Source organism: Arachis stenosperma, chromosome 9 (genome assembly GCF_014773155.1).
Source record: "Arachis stenosperma cultivar V10309 chromosome 9, arast.V10309.gnm1.PFL2, whole genome shotgun sequence".
NCBI classification, from domain to species: domain Eukaryota; kingdom Viridiplantae; phylum Streptophyta; class Magnoliopsida; order Fabales; family Fabaceae; genus Arachis; species Arachis stenosperma.
This window is the reverse complement of record NC_080385.1, coordinates 159079059-159099604: the sequence shown is the minus strand read 5'-3', so window position 1 is coordinate 159099604 and position 20546 is coordinate 159079059. Positions and strand designations below refer to the sequence as shown.

Genomic DNA, 20546 nt, shown 5'->3' with positions numbered 1-20546 from the left:
AAAATTATTTTACTAAACTCAATTCATATTGCTTGTGTTTATTAAAAGTTATTTTTGATTTGATTTAAAAGTTAATTTTATAAGTTACTTTTAAAGAGTAAAAATTTTACTAAACTAAGACTAAGTCTATAAGGCTAAGTCTATTCTATGGTGCCTAAATTTTGTCTAACTTACCTTTTGTAGTAAGTTTTGTTTTTTTTAAAATTATTTATTGTTATATCTTTTAAATTAAATATTATTTTTTAACCTTTTTTAGTAAATAGACAACATCTTTTAGGCACCATAACATTCACCTATTCAAAAAACACAAGTAGCAAGATTTTATGCTTTATTGGTGTACTTGTAAGTATGTCCTACATCATCATCATTTGAAAAATTTTTTAAATATATCGATATATCGGTATTTCATTAATTTTTAATGGTCGATCTTAATTATAAAAAATATATATAATATATATAATTAAAATTAATGATTAAAAATGACTAAAATATTAATGTACGGATATATTTGAAACTTTTTTATAATTTGTGGAAGATGTTTCAAAAGAATATATTTTGTTTCTTGCAGGATCTCAGTCAGACTAGAACAGAAGCTAATGTATCCGATGGTCTAATGTATGTTTCTCTTCTGAGACATCAGGTATTATAGGTTTTTTTTGAGTAAATTTCTAAAAAAAAAATATTTTTGAGTTATTTTTTAAAAAAATCTTATAAAAAAATAAAAGTAATTTTATGTTTGGATATTTTGTATAAAATTTTTTTTAATTTATCAATTATGTTTGGGTATAACGATATAAAAATACTTATTTATTTATTTATTTATTTATTTATTTATCATTTTTCAAAAAAAGATGTTTTTTTATTTTTCTAATATTTTTAACTTTTAGTTTTTAGTACTAAAAATTTGTTAAATACGCTAAAAAAACTTTTTTATTAAAAAAATATTTTTTTATCAAAATAATACACCCAAACAAGCACTATGGCTTGTCTATTTGTAATAAACATTTGGGGAGTCATTCCGCCTTTTTATTTTTTTTGAAATAAAAAGTTCAACCCAATAAGGTGGAGTATCAACGTCTCAACAGAAAAGTATTAAATAGATAAAATAAACTATTTTTTAATTATCTTCGACAAAAGCCATCAATAACTTAAAAAATCAAATATCACTCAACTTTTTGTAACTCTTAATCGACCTGTTAACTATTTCTGCAATACTTGATTCTTGATTTCCAAAAAATTTGGTATTTCTTTTCAACCAAATACTTCAAATGATAATAATAAAACCAAACTCACCAATGTTCTATTAATTTGACTGCACGATTGGTTGCCCGTTCATTTGATATAACTCTATATTGCAGAAAATTGCATTGGATTGGATGCTTCAGAAGGAAACCAGAAGTTTGCATTGCCTTGGGGGTATTTTGGCTGATGATCAGGTCATCTTTTATGTATCTAATCAATGGCCCTCGATATTTTACATCTTATTGCTTTTAATTGAACACCAAACCCTTGTTCTAACAGGGCCTTGGCAAGACAGTTTCAATGATTGCCCTCATCCTAATGCAGAGGTTACTGCACTCAAAATCTAAAACAGACGATGCATCCAATCATAAAACTGAAGCTTTGAATTTGGATGATGAAGATGATCGTGTTACTGTTGATGTGGAAAAGCTTGAAAATAAAGAAGAATCTGATGATGTAGAAGCTATTACAGAACCTAGGAAACGGCCAGCTGCTGGTACACTTGTTGTTTGCCCGGCAAGTGTTCTTCGACAATGGGCCAGAGAGTTTAAAGAAAAAGTTGTTGAAGAGCAGAAACTTACTGTTTTGGTTTATCATGGGGGCAGCAGGACAAAGGATCCTACTGAACTTGCAAGATATGATGTGGTCCTCACAACATAAGCTGTTGTGACTAATGAAGTTCCAAAGCAGCCATTGGTTGAGGAGGATGATATTGATGAAAAAATAGGGGAAATATTTGGAAGTAAGAAAACTAAAAAGGGTAGAAAGGGATTAGACGATTCTTCGATTGAATGTGCTTCTGGTCCTCTTGCAGAAGTACGTTGGTTTAGGGTTATTCTAGATGAAGCTCAAACAATAAAGAACCATAGAACTCAGGTAGCTAGAGCTTGCTGCAGTCTTAGGACCAAAAGAAGGTGGTGCTTATCTGGAACACCTATTCAAAATACTATCGATGATCTTTATAGCTACTTTAGGTTCCTGAAGTATGATCCTTATGGTGTATATAAATCGTTCTACAATACAATAAAAGTTCCAATATCCAGAAATTCTATAGAAGGGTACAAGAAGCTTCAAGCAATTTTGTCGACTATTATGCTTCGCCGTACAAAAGGTACTTTTCCTTTGGTGCATATATTGTTTGCATGTACTTTTTCCTATCACTTCTGCTGTTCTTTTAATTTAACTTAGTCAATCGGTCAAATTCTTGCATTTTTTTAGGAACTATGATCGATGGGAAGCCAATAATCAATTTACCTCCTAAAACAATTGAGCTGACTAAGGTGGATTTCTCCACTGAGGAACGGGCCTTCTATATGCAGTTGGAAGATGATTCCCGTTCCCAATTTAAGGTTTATTTGCTTTGCATGTTTATATAATTTATAATTTATATAGCATTCGGTAATTGTCCTTTCGCTATTGAGATTTTAAATAAGGTGGATTGGAGTTTTGACTTAGGTGAAAACTCAGGTGCAGTCGATTTCACGTGAAGTTGATAACTGAGAATAGTTAGATGATTTGACTGATTTGACTAAAATTTTTTCTATCGGCTTTTAGCTATCAACTTCACGTGAAGTCGACTACAGCAGTTTCCACCTTTGACTTATTGCAGGCAGAAATTAGATTTAGTATAAATTGTAATCTTGGTAGCCTGCAGAATATATTCAACCTTGTGGCCTATATTCTGAGTTTTGTTTTTCAGATTAGTTGATATTGGTGTTTTGTATAATGATCAATAAAAGAGACAGTAGGCCCTCTATAGTATTACATGATTTGATATGGTCTATTTAGGATACGGAGCAGTAACGACAGTTTGTGGTATGAATTTGGTCAAGTACCAAGTACCAAATCCTCTGGTTATTTTATTTATTTATTTCTGATAAAAACATCCCTTTAGTGCACTAATGCCACTAAAAAATGATAAAAATTAGGAAATTGAAACATTATTAATTTAAGCAACAAATTTAAGATTGTTCATTAATTAACAACTAGATGCCTGATTGAGTCTAAAATATTTTCTTAAGATCTTCTTAGATATTTTTCAAATATTCTCACACATATTGAGCATATTCTTAGATGCTTTCTAGATATTGCAACAGATTTGTTAGTGTGTGGTGCTATTTGGACCTATCAACTTGGCGACTTTGAAGAAGGGAAATAATTTGTAGAATCGTCTGCGGTGTGATTTAGCTTTTAATTTAGTTAGAGATCATTACTGCTAAGTACTGCATCAGTTTAAAATCAATAGCATATACTTTGCACTTTGCAGGCATATGCTGCTGTTGGCACTGTGAATAAAAACTATGCAAATATTCTTTCAATGCTTTCCCGTCTTCGTCTAGCTTGTGATCACCCGCATCTTGTTAAAGGTGACTATTGTCATTCACTAGTGCAGCAGAGTGAGTACACCTCATCTAAAATCAAAGCTGTCCTTGAGATTCTGCATTCAAATTGTAAACTGAATAGTCCTAGCTCTGGTTTACTAAATTCTGCTGGAAGCCGTAGAGGTTCACCATCTTCTGATGATTCATATATTGAAGATTGCGACTCAGATGCCAGGATTATGAAACAAACAAGAAAATATACAGAGTCAACAACTGTAGGACCAATAAAGGCTATAGTTTTTTCCCAATGGACTAGAATGTTGGACTTAGTTGAGGCATCATTGCAACAATCCCGTATACAATACAGGAGACTTGATGGGACGATGTCTCTGATTGCTAGAGACAGATCTGTTAAAGATTTTAATACTGATCCCAAGGTTTGGTCTTGTGTCTTCCCTGACATTGTCAAAGCTGATAATTGTTTTATGCAAATCTTAAAATATGATAGGAAGTAGTATGAGGACCTTTTTGGTGGTAGCTGAACTGCTAAAGTAATGTGAAATTTAATCCTATTTCTTTACCATTCTGTTCCAAGTGCATTCTACCTAATAGCCTGTTGGTGTCTGACAACTGAAATTCCTTCCAGGTAACTGTTATGCTGATGTCGCTAAAAGCAGGAAATCTTGGTTTGAATATGGTTGCTGCGTGTCATGTTATTCTTTTGGATCCGTGGTGGAATCCAACAACTGAAGATCAAGCTATTGATCGAGCTCATAGAATTGGACAGACTCGTCCTGTTACAGTGACACGGCTCACTATAAAAGATACAGTTGAAGACAGAATACTGGCTCTTCAGGTAATGCTACTGTCTATTTAAAAGTCCTGAATTTTCTGCCCTTTATATTTTCCCTTTTTTAATACTGTTTTAAATTTTTTGAACAGAATGGTACAAGTTGATAGATGACATCTTTTAAATTTGTATTTATCTTTTGCCTTTTTCAAGTTGTAAAAAGTAACAGACTAATAGTATAACCTGCTACAAGGGCCTAATGGGAAATGGAGAGAAGTAAGTGTGTGTTTGTCAATGGTAAGCTGATGTTGTCTTGTGTTGGAACTATGTCTGGCAGGAAGAGAAGAGGAAAATGGTTGCATGCACTTTTGGTGAAGACCATGCCGGCAGCTCTGAGACTCGCCTTTCAGTGGATGATCTGAAATATCTTTTCGGTGTAGATTCTTAGATTATTGCCTTCTTGTTCCGGCCATGAATGGTTAATGGTGATAGTTACCTAAAGTTTTTGCCTTTGGAGGGTTAGGTTTGGAGTTAAAGATAGTTCTGAAGGGATGGGTGGCTTCTTTTTTTGGGTGCCTGCTGACATCTGTTGCTCAAGTTGACTGGTGAGGTTGGCTAATTTGTTTAGCACAAAGCTGCCTGTGAATATTCTGGGTTAAATTTATATATATGGGAATGCTACCTTGTACAACTCTATTGTTCAGGTGCACACTGTGCTGTAGGCAGCGTTTGTTTAGGCGGTGTTTGTTTGTTGAAAAATACTAATTGTTAGATCCGGTAGTATATATTTATTATTTGTTTATTGAGACATAAATTTAGATGAATATATATAAAATACGTGTATTTAGTATTTTTTTTAAATTAAGATACGAAGACATAATGTATAGGAAACAAAATTTGATCATTTTATTCTTAATTTTTGAAATTAATAATGCATAAGACACAATGCATAAACAGAATAAAATTGACATTTAATTTATACACATGTGTCTTGTAGACTTGTACATTATTAACAAACATATTATAAAATTTGTATATCTTTATGTTTATATTTCTTTGTGTATTTGTGTATGTTAATCAAAGATACTAACCAAACGCATTAGTTAGTGACACAAGATTATGTTTCACAAAATATACAAAAAAATTAGGAAACAAAACTTTTCACTTTGTCCTTTCACCATCACCTTGTTCTCTCTTCCTCCTTCCTTCTTCATCCACCTTATCCACTGCCTTCCTCATTCACACATCAAGCCGCCGCCCTCCTTTCTTCTCTTTTCCTTCCTCCCATCCTCTTTCTGAATTTTCTCGCATTTTATCCCCTCTCAATTAATCACTTTTAGAGCTTAATCTCCATAATTTCTTCTTCCAAATCACAATCTTCTGTCGCAGTCACTGTTGTCATCATTGCTATTCACTGTCGCACCTCCTTTCCGTTCCCAGATCTGCCATTGTCTATGCTTCAAGTTGCGTTTGTCCTTATTTTTGGTGTTGCTAGTTTTTAGATATGTTTTTCTCTTTCCTCTGAATACCTCAATCAAATGTAGACTACTCATTGCTTCAATTCTTATTCTTAAACAACAAATTCAAATTATTAAACATTTTCGTTAATTTTAAATAAATTTTATAAAAAAAGTGAAACACAAGTATATCTCAAAAATTGAGAACAAATTATTAGTGATGATTTTTAAGTTTTAACTCTTATCTATATTTTTAAGACTAACTATTTAATAAAATAAATTTTAATATATCTCATTGTCTTTTTAGTTCGTGTTCCAACTGTTCTAATCATCTTTGGTGCCTATAGACGAGCCCCATGAGCTTTGTAGAATTACTATATTAAGAATTTCCAGGTTGATGGACTCCTGACCATATCCTCCTTCCTTTAGAGTTGTTTTTGTTCTCGTCTGCGCCTCCTCTCCCTTCAGGACGTGGGGGTATAACAATTGCATGATCATATTTAGTTTGGTACTCCTTCTAGGTTTTGATTCTGAAGCAGTATGTTCATTTTCAGGATATTTATTCGTCATTGTCAAGGATTGAGCTCTAAATCCCCGACAACGGCGCCAATTTTTCGAAGATTATATGAAACAGACTATTTGGATGTGAATTTGAGGTCCAGACTCTTATAAATGATATGTCCCAGGTCTTTTTCGAACAGAGGTAAGTGTCTGATGTCTTCGGGCGAAATAGGAGTGGTACCTGCAAGATGTAATGACCCACATTTTTTTAAAATATAAATATAAATAAGTTATAATTTATTTTATAAATTGAAATTTCTCATTTTAGAAATTATTTTATTATAAGTAATTAAATTAATTTTATAACTATTTGAATTCAATCAAATTTATATTTTTATATATATTTATGATGAAATATTTACATAATTAACACTATAATTATAGTAATTTATAAGTAATAAAAATTATACGTATATTTTAATTTGATTAATTGATATTTTTAATTTAAAAATAGAGTTTAGTTAATAATATTATTATCGAGCTCAATATCTGCCGATATGAGTAAATATCGGTACTCTTCGATGAACTTAGCTTTGTTAATGCTTTATCGTATATATTTTATTATTATATTACTGATGTCATTTATATTAGTAACTCATATATATTATTAGTTGTGTTTTAATATATCCAACTTTTATAATTATCCGTTTAAGATATTTATAATTTGAATCACTGACTCAGTAGCTTGATTTTGTGACACCTAACCCTTTCCATTTAATATTATGACACATAGCCATCAAACCACTAATTATCATCCTCATTCCATCTTCATTCAGCCGAAAGCTTTTGGAGAAAGAAAAGAAAGAAAATAGAGAGAGAACGTGAATTTCATGAAAACAAAAATCTTTTGGCTTTGATTTCTTGTGATTTGTAACTTCAATAAAAAATTTAATCTGGTAAAAGTGTTCGTATCTTCCTCTTTTACACATTGGCGTTATTTTTGTTCGGTAGAAATTGACAATGACGTAGTTCCCCTTTCTCTTAAATTCGGTCAATTGGAGTTCTAGGAGGCACAAATAATTTCTGGTGTTTTCTTCTTCAGCAACTCGATCAAAAAGCTTCTCCAGAGTTTCCATTCTTTTCATTTCGTACAGAGGTAAGGTTTGGTAATTTTATAATAATTAAATGTGAATTTGATAAGTGAATGTTAGTTTGATTGCTTATTAGGGGATTTAGGGGTGTGCATGGCCCGGTCCGGTCCGAAGATCCGGCCCGGTCTCGAACACTTTAGGGGCTAATTTGGTGTGATTTCATCGGGTTTAGGGTCGGGTAAGGGTCTCAAAAATAGACCCTGTCATTATTTTGGGTCGGGTCCGGGCCATAGCTTGGGTCACCCGAAATCGGCCCGGTGGCTTAGTCATCATACACAATTAATTTTTTGTGTTATTAGTGATGGATGATGCCTATTATTATGTGAAATTTAAGTATTGTAAACTTTAAAATTTTGTGTTATTAGTCATTATATATAAGACTATAAGTTAATGTTTTATATTTAAAATGCATAAGACTTTAGACTAATGCATAATATTGTGTTATTTGTATTGATTTAAATATTTGATGTTATTAGACAATATTAGTATTGATTATGGTTATGCTTTAATTTTAGAGAATAGTTGATTCTTGTTATATTTTTCTAAGTGAATTTGACCATGTCAAATAATGGTTGGAGTATTGGAAATTTGGATATTTTTACATGCTAACTTACAAGAAGGTATCAAGGTAATGTAATGTTAACGACCCGGTTTTCATCCGATTTTTACCCGATATAATCGTGGCAAAAAAATGTATAGGTTTCATCGGGTTTAGGGTCGGGTTCGGGTCTAACAAATAGACCCGGTTTATATTTCGGGTCGGGTCTGAGTCTCATCAAACCCCGTTTCATCCGACCCATGCACACCCCTATTGCTTATTGTTTGAGTTTGATTAATTAAGTTTATGATGGAATTTTGTTGAATTATTATTGTTACTTGTGATTTGTTGGTTTGGCTCTAAGGAACAGCTCAGCTGTAATTGTTTTGATGATTTTGGAAGTATTATGATGCGTATTTTGAGAAAATTGATGAGATTTGGTGGTTGAAAAATTGAATGAAAAACTGTGAAAACTCGATAACTGTAAAACTCAAAAACAGACTTAAAAATTAAGCAAAAAATTTGAAGAATTTGGGAAATAGGGTTCGTTCCTTTGATAAAACTATAATAATGGAAGCAAAATTTATCTTTGAGATTGAAATAGTAATTTAATAAAAACTTGAAATTAGTTTCGTAATTATATACGTTTTGGGGTATTTTGGATAATAATTAAGTTCAGGGGTAAAATAGGTATTTTATAAAAGATACAATATTATTTTTGTAATTATATTATATGTAAGAATATTTTAGTAAACTATAAAATATGTTGGGATAAAAATATAAATATTTTAGAAAATTCAAAGATATAGAATAATTTAGAAAAGCTTAATAATAAAGTTTAAGTTAATAAGTTTTGAGTAATAAAATTATTTAAAGTTTTAATTAATAAGTTTTGTGCAATAAAAAATTACTGTTATTGTTATTAATTTATTAAGATTATTATCATTATATATTAGTAATTTATACTATAACAGAATAAAAAAATTAAATAGTAACCTACCTAAAAATTGTAGAAAGATGAACTTAAGTTGAGAATCTTATCATTCACGCTTCATAAAATATCTAGGATAGATGATAGAAGAGTGTGAAAACTATTTATGGTATTAAAATAAGAAAAAGAAAAAAAGAATAAAAGAAAAAATTAAAAAAATCTAAAGAATCTAGCAGAGAGCATGAATAAAAGAATGTATTAATTAAAGGGATCTCTGCTACACAAGAGTAGAGAGTAGTGACTGAGAAGATTTTAATGAATGTCTGCCAGAGTAGAGCAAATAAAAAAGAATGTATTAATTACAGGGATCTCTGCCGCAGTAGAGTAGAGAGAAAAGATTAAAAAGAAATTGAGTGCTCTTTGGGCCTTAGTGCCAAGTGTCTAGTGGAGATGGCGATACGTAATGTTCATTGGAGACCGAAAGGAAGGTTTCTCCCACAGAGACGGCGATGCGTAACGCTCATGGGGAGATGTTGGCTAAGATAGAGACGGCGATACAAAATGCTTATCTCAGGATCAGTGTCGGAAATCGGGCGACAAACCGACACATGAGCTCATAGCCTGTATAGGACTAGACATGCATCATACTTGTTTGCGCATACTTTTATGTGATATGTGTTCTTTGTGATTGTGTGTGTGCTTCTTGACTTGTGATTTTCACTGTATCTCTGGCTTGTTAAAGTTGTTTGTATTATGAAGTTTGTTGCTATTGGCCACCTATTGAAGATTCTAAGCAGGCTGTTGTGAACTTCTCGTGTAATGAATAATAAAAGGAGTATGACTATACACCCCAACTCTACTGAGAACTCTCCAGTTCTTACCTCCCTATTTCCACCCTCTTTCAATTATAGGTGCAAAGGTTTAGTGCAGAGCTACATGAGTATAGAAGATTATATTTACGAGTTAAGTCGTTAGAATTTATTTTCCCCTCACCTTATTAGTTAGAGTTTTATTCAGAGGGATAGGTTTTGTAATTGCTTTTGTATGTAATACTATAATGTATTATTAATATTAAGTATATGAATAGGCGATATTTGTTCTTATTGAAAAAGTTTTAAGATTTTAGTAAAATCATCAATAGATTTATGCGTAAAGACTCATATCTTATTATTTACCATATGAGTGTCGTCATAATACCCCGCTAACAGAGTGGCGCACCCGTAAGCGTGACATTCTAATAGTAAGGATGTTACACAAGGGACTCCGATGTTTACGTTAATATGGGTTTAAAGCAGGTTTTCGTAGAATTGAGTTCTAAAGATACCTGAGTACATCTGTGTATTTATAGGTATAGATGTGGGATCAATAACTACTTTTGGAGTGGTTTTACCTTTAATAGTAGACTATTGCTTCTTTTTATATAGAAATTTTATTGAGATCTCCCTTCTAAACGAGGAAAGATATAGGTGGTGGTTTGAATCCACCCATTCTAGAAGAAACCACATTGGATTGACGTTGCCAACCCGACCTCCCAGAGGTCGGGTAGCACATTAGATTAGTGTGGGACTTAGGGCCAGTTTGAATAGGTTCATAGGTAACTTTTCTTTAACTTGTAACTTATGAAAACTTTATTAATGTTTTGTACAATTTTTAAAACTAAATTGTAACTTTTTAAAAAGTTATTTAAGTGCTTGTGGAGAAATTAAAAAAATGATTTCTCTTAGAATAATTTTTTTTATCATTTTTTTTAAATAAGTACTTTTAATATAGATATTTATTATTTAAACTCTTTTTTCAAAAGGAGTTTAATTAAACTATTTATCTAATACTGAGTCTTATTATAAATTGGGCTTGTGGTCCTTCTTGGGCTCGACTTTTGTAGTCTAGGGTAAGACCAGGGTCTATTTTAAAGGTTTAAATCTAATTCTAAATTAATCTGAAAAAACGGAGTTAGATCGAGTCGAGTCGATATATAATTAGTATGTAAGATTTTGTAAATTTTATATAATAAAATAACAAAACTTTACATTTGTATATTCAATGTAATAAATGTATTTTAAAATAAAGAGTAAAATATATTTTTTATTTTTGAAGTTTGGCAAAAATTTTAAAAATACTCTTAAATTTTATTTTGTTTTAATTTTGTCCAAAAAATTTTCAATTTGTATTAAATATTTCTCTAGCGGGTGGCAGCTAATTTTTTAAAAATTTAGAACCAATTAAACAACAACTAATAAAAACAGCCTTCAACATAAGCAAATTAAACATAATTGTCATGAATTATTATTGTATTGGTATTAAATTTTTTAAAATTTAACTATCGAAGATATATTTGAAGCAAATAAAAAATTTTTAGGACAAAATTGAAATAAAATAAAATTTATGAATATTTTTAAAACTTTTAATAAATTTTGGGGATAAAGAATATATTTTATCCTAAAATAAATTATTTAAATAAAAAATAATATCATATAATATAAAAAAATAATTAAAATAAAAAACATAATATTTTATTAATTTTATGGTAAAAATATATATTGTAATTATAATGTTAGAAATAAGAGACTAAAGTAGAGAAAGAATTTGTGTATTATTATTGAGTTGTATTCAAATTGTTTAGAATGATACAATATATAACGGTATTTATAGGTGTTAAGAGAATCGAAATAATAAAAACGTAATATCTTATAGTAAATAGTCAAATATGCTAAATAATGCTAATTGATCCTAATTGATTTTAATTATATTCTAACATATAAAATAGTGATTGTTATAGTATCTAAAAGTATTTGCCTAACTTATTAAAAAAATTAAAAATTAATATTTAATTTTAAAAATATAAAATTAAATAATTATTAAATATTTAAAATTTATAATAAAAAATAGATAAAAATTAGATATCAAATAATAGACGCAGTAAAATTCACCTCAAAATATCCTGGGATCCAATCGGGTCTATGCAAATATGTTCCAAACCCAGTCCAAAGTTACAGTTATAAAAATGCCAAATCCAAACACCATATTGACTACTGTTACTGTTACTCATCGCGCCGCCCCGCCCCCTTGTTCCTCCACAATGCGGCCGAAACCCCTCTCTCCAACGAAGGCGCCACCCATCCTTCCGGAGGAGCTGATCGAGGAGATTCTGGTGAGGGTTCCGGCGAGTACCCTTGTGAAATTGAAGATTGTGTGCAAATCATGGAATGCACTCATCTCCAATCCCGAATTCACCGGCGACAACGTTCACCGGTCAATAGCAGATCCAAGACTGGTATATCGCTCTCGAAGTAAATGCAAAATCCACTTTTCGTCGGTGCAGTCTCTGTTCAAGAACTCATCCGCCCTTCTTACCAAAGATTGCTGCTTCGAGATGGATGATGATCTGCATATCTTGGGTTCCTGCAATGGCTTGATCTGCCTTGGCTTGATGAGCGGTCCTTTTCACTTGAGATCCATCCGATTGTGGAACCCCTGTACCAGATCGGCATCGGATTGGTTGAAAATTCGGGCGATAGATGGTGACATGTATGGTTTTGGCTATGATCATGTGCATGATAATTACAAGTTTCTTGAGTGTTGTTGGAGATACGGCCACAAAATTCACACCTTCGGTTCGAATTATTCGACAACCATCGTTCAAGATCCCCCATCTTACCACCCCAAGCTGCGGATAGGGACGTTTGTGTATGGCACTCTGAATTGGGCAGCTCAGGCTCGTAGCAACTCTCTCGAATGGGTGATCCTTTCCTTTGACTTAGCCAACGAGAATTTTTCCCCATTGTCTCTGCCTGATATGAATAATAGGGACGAGCATTATGATCCTGCGGTGGGTGTGTTGAGGGACAGGCTTTGTGTTTGTTTGAAGGAAAACTATGGTGGTTGGATTTTTTGGGTGATGGAGGAGTATGGGGTTCAAGAGTCTTGGACTCAGTTGCTGACTGTATTTAGTAATGAGCACGTATATCCACCCATATTTTATTCATTTAAAGCCATGTACATGACGGAAAACGATGACGTTCTGGCTGTTTCCTCTCAATTTTTGAAATTACTTATTATTAAAGCAAATGATGTCCGTACATCGCAACGAAATTTTGTCGACGCAGATCATCGGAATTGCTATGTTTACCATGAAAGCTTGGTTTCGCCCTCCCATTTAGGTCTTCCAAGTTTCTACTACTGATAAAATAAAATCAGTCCATGTTTATTGCTTAATGACTTTCTGTTATTGTAAGTGTTACTCTCATTCATCAATGCAGTTTATTTTGCTGTTTACCTCAACTTGGTGACTCTACTGTTTGTCCATATGATTACCCAGTGGCTATCTTTGTCAGTACTGCATAATCTAATGCATAAGGTGCAGCAGGCACCATCAATTCATGCTTGACTGAGACCTGCTAGGTTTCAAGTAAATATATTCATCAAGAGAACCTCTCTTAACATTTAAAACAGAGGTAAATACCAAATCGCAACTCAAAAAATTTTTACGCCGATAAAATGGTACTTCATCTTTGTTATTGACAAAATGATCTCTGACAGATTTTAAAATTTGACAAAAGTGACCAACTACTAATTAAATTACTTAAAATTAAGGTTTAAGAATGACGTGTTAGTTAACAATTATCATATACAAGGGTGACTTAATGCATGAGGTTGAGGACATAAATTATGTGTCTTGGATTTTGAACCTCCGAGCCCTAGGGAGCAAGGCAACAACCTGACCATTGTATCATGTCTAGCTATTAGGAACTAAAAATGTAATTAAGGGAACTAATTCTCTATCCATGGCTAAACCACTCATTTATGTATGCCACATTCTGATGCATGCATGTTTTCATCATTTTTCGGGTTACTTCGTTTTATGTTTTCAAATGGTACACGTCTTCTTATTTTGTCTCTACATGGGAGGGATCATGTATTACTTGGAATATGAACCAAAAACCATGGCCCCTTTTTTTAGGGAAACAAAAAACTAGAAACAAATCTACACTATCATAAACAAATTCAGAGAATATTTAGGGATGACTTTTAAGTTCTAACTCTTATTTATATTTTTAAGACTAGCTATTCAATAAAATAAACTTTAATATATTCTATTGTCTTTCTAGTTCGTGCTCCAATTGTTCTAATCGCTCTTGGTGTCCATAAACAAGTCCCATGTACTCTATAAAATCACAGTCTTCAAAATCTTCAGGTTGATAGACTCCTGACCTTATCCTCCTTCCTTTAGGGTTGTGTTTGTTCTCGTCTGCGCCTCCTCTCCCTTCAGAATGTAGGGGGTTACAACAATTGCATGATCATATTTAGTTTGGTCCTCTTTTTGGAGTTCTGATTCTGAAGCATTGTGTTCATTTTCAAGATATTCATTCGCTATTGTCAAAGGTTGAGTTCCAGGGTGTCAATCTTCTAAGAATTATATGAAACAGATTATTTAGGTGTGAACGTGAGGTCCAAACTCTTATAAATGATATGTTTGAGGTCTTCTCTGAACAGAGGTAGGTGTCCGATGTCTTCGAGCGAGATGAGAGTGGTATCTACAAGGGACTCCGATGGTTACGATAGTATGAGTTTAAAGCAGGTTTTCGTAGAATTGGGTTCTAAAGATACCTGAGTGCATCTGTGTATTTATAGGTGTAGATGTGGGATCAATAACCACTTTTGGAGTGGTTCCACCTTTAATAGTAGGCTGTTGCTTCCTTTTATACAGGTAGTTTATTGAGATCTCTCTTCTAAATGAGGAGAGATTGTAGGTGGTAGTTTGGATTCACCCATTATAGACGAAACCACACTAGGTTGACGTTGCCAAGTCCGACCTCTGGAAGGTCGGGTAGCGCATTAGAGTAGCGTGGGAGTTAGGGCCAGTTTGAATAGGTCCATAGATAACTCTTTTAAACTTTTAACTTATGAAAAGTTTATTAATGTTTTGTACAATTTTTAAAATAAAATTATAACCTTCTAAAAAACTATTTAAGTGCTTGAAGTTAAAATAATAATTTCTCTTATAATAAAAAGTTTTTTTTTTATCATTTTTCTTTTAAAATAAACACTTTTAATATAAATATTTATTGTTTAAACTCTTTTTTCAAAAGGAGTTTAATTAAACTATTTAGCCAAAACTGGGTCTTATTATAGATTGGGCTTGTGGTCCTTCTTGGACCCGGCTTTAGTAGTCTAGGGTGAGACAAGGGTCTATTTTAAAGGTCTAAACCTAATTATAAATTAATCTGAAATAAACAAAGATAGATAGAGTCGAGTCGATATATAATTAGTATGTACGATTTTGTAAATTTTATATAATAAAATAGCAAAATTTTACTTTTTTATTTTTAGAAATATTCTTAAATTTTATTTTATTTTAATTTTGTCCAAAAATTTTCGATTTGTGTTAAATATATCCTTAGTGGGTGGCGGCTAATTTTATAAAAATTTAGAACCAATTCAACGACAACTAATAAAAACAACTAATAAAAACAACATTCAATATAAGCAAATTAAACATAATTGTCATGAATTATGGTTGAATTGGTCTTAAATTTTTAAAAATTTAACTGTTGGAGATATATTTGAAATAAATTAAAAATTTTTAGGACAAAATTAACATAAAATAAAATTTATTAATATTTTTAAAATTTTTGACAAATTTAAAGAACAAAGAATATATTTTATCTTAAAATAAATTATTTAAAAATGAAATAATATCATATAATATAAAAAATTATTAAAATAAAAAACATAATATTTTATTAATTTTACAGCAAAATATATATTGTAATTATAAAATAATAATAATTATAATATTTAAAAATATTTGTCTAATTTATAAAAAAAATTAAAAATTCATATTTAATTTTAAAAATATAAAATTAAATAATTATAAAATATTCAAAATTTATAATAAAAAATAAAATAGATAAAAGTTACACTTATAAAAATGCCAAATCCAAGCACCATGTTAACTACTGTTACTGTTACTCATCGCGCCGCCCCGCCCCGCCCCCTTGTTCCTCCACAATGCGGGGAAACCTTCTCGGAACCACCGACAAGCGGCCGAAACCCCTGTCTCCAACAAAGGCGCCACCCATCCTTCCGGGCGAGGTGATCGAGGAGATCCTGGTGAGGGTTCCGGCGAGTACCCTTGTGAAATTGAAGATTGTGTGCAAATCATGGAATGCACTAATCTCCAACCCCGAATTCGTCAGCGACAACGTTCACCGGTCAAGAGCAGATCCAAGACTGGTATATCGCTTTCGAGATAGTCGCAAAATCCACTTTTCGTCGGTGCAGTCTCTGTTCAAGAACCCATCCGCCCTTCTTACCAAAGATGGCTGCTTCGAGATGGATGGTGATCTGCATATCTTGGGTTCCTGCAATGGCTTGATCTGCCTCGGCATGATGAACAGTCGTTTTCACTTGGGATCCATCCGATTGTGGAACCCCTGTACCAGATCGGCATCGGATTGGTTGAAAATTCGGGCGATAAAGGGTGACATGTATGGTTTTGGCTATGATCATGTGCATGATAATTACAAGTTTCTCGAGGGTTGTTCGATATACGGCCACAAAATCCACACCTTCGGTTCGAATTATTGGACAACCATCGTTCAAGATCCCCGATTTTACCACCCCAAGCTGGGGATAGGGACGTTTGTGTATGGCTCTCTGAATTGGGCAGCTCAGGCTCATAGCAACTTTCTCGAATGGGTGATCATTTCCTTTGACTTAGCCAACGAGAATTTTGCCCCATTGTCTCTGCCTGATATGAATAATAGGGACGAGCATTATGATCCTGCGGTGGGTGTGTTGAGGGACAGGCTTTGTGTTTGTTTGAAGGAAAACTATGGTGGTTGGATTTTGTGGGTGATGAAGGAGTATGGGGTTCAAGAGTCTTGGACTAAGTTCATCACCGTATTTAGTAATGAGCGGGTATATCCACCCATGTTTTATTCACTTAAAGCCATGTACATGGCGGAAAATGATGACGTTGTGGCTGTTTCCCTTAGTTCCAGTGATTCTAGAATTTTCAAATTAGTTATTATTAATTCAAATGATGCCCGCAGATCGTATCGAATTTTCGGCCAACGAACTTTAGTCGACGCAGATCATCAGAATTGCTATGTTTACCAAGAAAGCTTGGTTTCGCCCTCCCATTTAGGCCTTCCAAGTTTCCGCTACTGATAAAATAAAATCAGTCCATGTTTATTGCTTAATGACTTTCTGTTATTGTAAGTGTTACTCTCATTCATCAATGCATTTTATTTTGTTGTTTACCTCAACTTGGTGACTCTACTTTTTGTCCATATGATTATCCCTCAGTGGCTATCTCTGTCAGTACTTCATAATCTAATGCATAAGGTGCAGCAGGCACCATCAATTCATGCTTGACTTTGAGACCTGCTAGGTTTCAAGTAAATATATTCAGCGGTTAACATTTAAAATAATGGTATGACTTGAATATATTTATAGTTGTATATACAACATAGGTGACAATCAACTAGAACATCAAAGATAATGCTACCATTTCATGCTATCAACCACAGACTAAGATCTTAAACATTCTTCACCAGATGCACTTGTTAGATTTTTAACCCTGTAACCAAAACATGTTTTCATTATGTTCTTAGAGACAACAAACCCAGTCCTAGTTTCAAACTGGAAGCAAGTCCACTATATTCAACAATACAAAGTTGAAGTTTTCAAAATTCCACCAAAACTAAACAAGCCAAGAAAATCCCTCATCTAAGAATATTCTAGAACAAAATGCGACTCACAAGTCGAGCGAAGGGCTCTCCATCCTTGAAGATGATGAAGGTTGGCAGGGCCTCGATCCTTTATTTGTTGGCAATTGCAGTGTACTTCTCTGTCAATCTTGACTACCTATGGAGATATTCTTTCAATGCTTTTGCTTCTTCGACTAGCTTGTGATCACCCGCATCTCGTTAAAAATGATTCTTCTGATCCTCTTGAGAAATAATTTGGAAACAACCTCTGCTATATGCTGTGCTTGCAAGGTCAGTTAATTTCTAACATGATGTATTCAGACAGTTGTTTTTTGTTGTTAATATGAGCTCTAAGAACATGATGGAATATATCCTTTTATTATAACATGGAAGTTTAATTCTATGTATGGTATATGTAATGATTTTGGGTTAAAAATATAGTATCTTATAGGTAAACTTTCAATGTTAAGTTATACTGTTGTTGAGAAATACAGCCCCAAGCACATGTCTACAAAGTGGATAATTGGAACAAAATGAGTGACTAGATGGAAATTAGATCTTATACCATGGGGAACTGTGGTTGACTGGTTGTGAGCTTTCAGTAAAACACAAATGTTTACCATCCCAGCTTTAATAAGAAAAAGAAAATATGGGGGATGCTGTAGGATAATGTCCAAAACCATCACTTTCAATTGAGTGTATTCCTGATCTAACTAATTTTTTCTGCTTTAATCTCCTGAAGCTTACAGTTGTAACCCTGCTTATGAATATTTGTTTTCTAGAAAACAATTTCCTGTTCTGATGCTATGATCTATTGATTGATTACTTAATTGTTTACTAATCACTGGTTGATTTTTTAGGTTTTGATTTCTCAGTTTGTCTTCTGGGCGTATAGCTGAGTAGTAAATCAATAGCAATACGTTGTTGAATAAGGGCTTTAGTTGATGCATACTTTTTTTCAATAGGATCCACCTGAAGACCCTGTTGTTACAATGTGTGGCCATGTCTTCTGTTATCAATGTGTATCAGATTACTTGAATGGTGATGGTAATACATGCTCTGCTCCTGGTTGTAAAGCAGCACTTGCAGAAGATGCTGTTTTCTCCAAGGCTACGTTGAAGAGTTGCTTGTGTGATGAACTTTGTGGTAGTAATTCCATAAAAGTGCATGATTTTGCTCATTCACTAGTGCAGCAGAGTGAGTACACTTCATATAAAATCAAAGCTGTCCTTGAGACTCTGCATTCAAATTGTAAACTGAATAGTCGTAGCTCTGGTTTACTAAATTCTGCTGAAAGCCATAGAGGTTCACTACTATCTTCTGATGATTCATATATTGAAGATTGCGACTTAGATGCTAAGATTATGAAACACACAAGAAAATATTCACAGTTGACAACCGTAGGACCAATAAATGCTATAGTTTTTTTCCCAATGGACTAGAATGTTGGACTTAGTTGAGGCATCATTGCAACAATCCCCTATACAATACAGGAGACTTGATGCGACGATGTCTCTGATTGCTAGAGACATATCTGTTAAAGATTTCAATACTGATCCCGAGGTGTGGTCTTCTGTCTTCCCTGACATTGTCAAAGCTGATAATTGTTTTATACAAATCTATAAATATGATAGGAAGCAGTATGAGGACCTAATTGGTGGTAGCTGAAGTAATGTGAAATTTAATCCTCTTTCTTTATCATTCTGTTGATGCATTGATTTTATTATGGGAATTATTTACTGTTCCAAGTGCATTCAACCTGATAGCCTGTTGGTGTTTGACAAATGAAATTCCTTCCAGGTAACTGTTATGCTGATGTCGCTGAAAGCAGGAAATCTTGGTTTGAATATTGTTGCTGTGTGTCATGTTATTCTTTTGGATCCGTGGTGGAATCCAACAAATGAAGATCGAGCTCATAGAATTGGACAGATTCGTCCTGTTACAGTGACACGGCTCACTATAAAAGATACAGTTGAAGACAGAATACTGGTTCTTTAGGTAATTCTACTGTCTATTTAACAAGTTTTGTTTCATGAATCAAAACATGGCGATACATTAGGAATAATTAAATTTAGGGCCACCAAAGTGGGGCTTTGCTGCTTGTGAATATGAGACCCCAACTTCAAAATTCCTGATTTTTCTCCCCTTTATATTTTCCCCTTTTAATACTGTTTTAAATTTTTTGAACAGAATGGTACAAGTTGATAGATGACATTTTTAGGCCAACATTTTTCCTTTTTAAACTTCTAAAAAGTAACAGACTAATAGTATAACTTGCTACAAGGGCCGAATGGTATCAGCATGAGTTATCTTGTGGTCCAAGGGAAAGTTGATCTCATAAATTCCCATACCATTTAATTTGTGTGGTTGCTTGCTTTCATAATGGAGAGAAGTAAGTGTGTGTGTGTGTGTGTGTCATTGATAAGCTGATGTTGTCTTATGTTGGAACTATGTCTGGCAGGAAGAGGAGGAAAATGGTTGCATCCACTTTTGGCGATGACAATTCCGACTCTCGCCTTTCAGTGGATGATCTGAAATATCTTTTTGGTGTAGATTCTTAGATTATTGCCTACTTGTTCCCGCCATGAATGGTTAATGCTTATAGTTAAGTTTTGCCTTTGGAGGGTTAGGTTTGGAGTTCAAGATAGTTCAAGGGATGGATGGCTTCTTTTTTGTTGGTGCCTGCTGACATGTGTTGCTCAAGTTGACTGGTGAGGTTGGCTAATTTGTGTAGCACAAAGCTGCCTGTAAATATTCTAATTAAATTTATATATATGGAAATGCTACCTTGTACAATTCTATTGTTCAGGTGCACACTGTGCTACATGTTATTGCTTCCAATTCTTATTTCTAAACAACAAATTCAAATTATTAAACATTTTCATTAATTTGAAATAAATT

General features: G+C 33.0%; 3 protein-coding genes across 3 annotated transcripts; all 3 read left to right on the top strand.

Annotated features, from left to right (window-relative positions):
* Positions 1-598: 598 nt before the first annotated feature.
* On the top strand, positions 599-20468 carry LOC130947545 (helicase-like transcription factor CHR28). Its single transcript, XM_057876241.1, is given in 12 exon segments — positions 599-640; positions 1359-1436; positions 1522-2353; positions 2461-2591; positions 3509-3608; positions 3981-4010; positions 12251-12293; positions 17894-17936; positions 18611-19069; positions 19071-19208; positions 19446-19643; positions 20107-20468. Coding segments are annotated over 11 exon segments (2079 nt in total). The 5' UTR covers positions 599-613; the 3' UTR covers positions 20107-20468.
* Positions 11915-13116, top strand: LOC130947546 (F-box/kelch-repeat protein At3g23880-like). Its single transcript, XM_057876242.1, has one exon. The coding sequence runs from the start codon at positions 11933-11935 to the stop codon at positions 13109-13111; it is 1179 nt and encodes a 392-aa protein (XP_057732225.1). The 5' UTR covers positions 11915-11932; the 3' UTR covers positions 13112-13116.
* LOC130947547 (F-box/kelch-repeat protein At3g23880-like) lies at positions 15886-17870 on the top strand. The gene is made up of 2 exons (XM_057876243.1): positions 15886-17150; positions 17550-17870. Exon 1 carries the CDS (start codon positions 15940-15942, stop codon positions 17101-17103), a length of 1164 nt encoding a protein of 387 aa, XP_057732226.1. The 5' UTR covers positions 15886-15939; the 3' UTR covers positions 17104-17150; positions 17550-17870.
* Positions 20469-20546: the final 78 nt, after the last annotated feature.

Excerpts from the sequence above, each read along its gene's own strand:
- LOC130947546 (XM_057876242.1), top strand. The coding sequence starts at position 11,933 with ATGCCAAATCCAAACACCATATTGACTACTGTTACTGTTACTCATCGC.
- LOC130947547 (XM_057876243.1), top strand. The coding sequence starts at position 15,940 with ATGCGGGGAAACCTTCTCGGAACCACCGACAAGCGGCCGAAACCCCTG.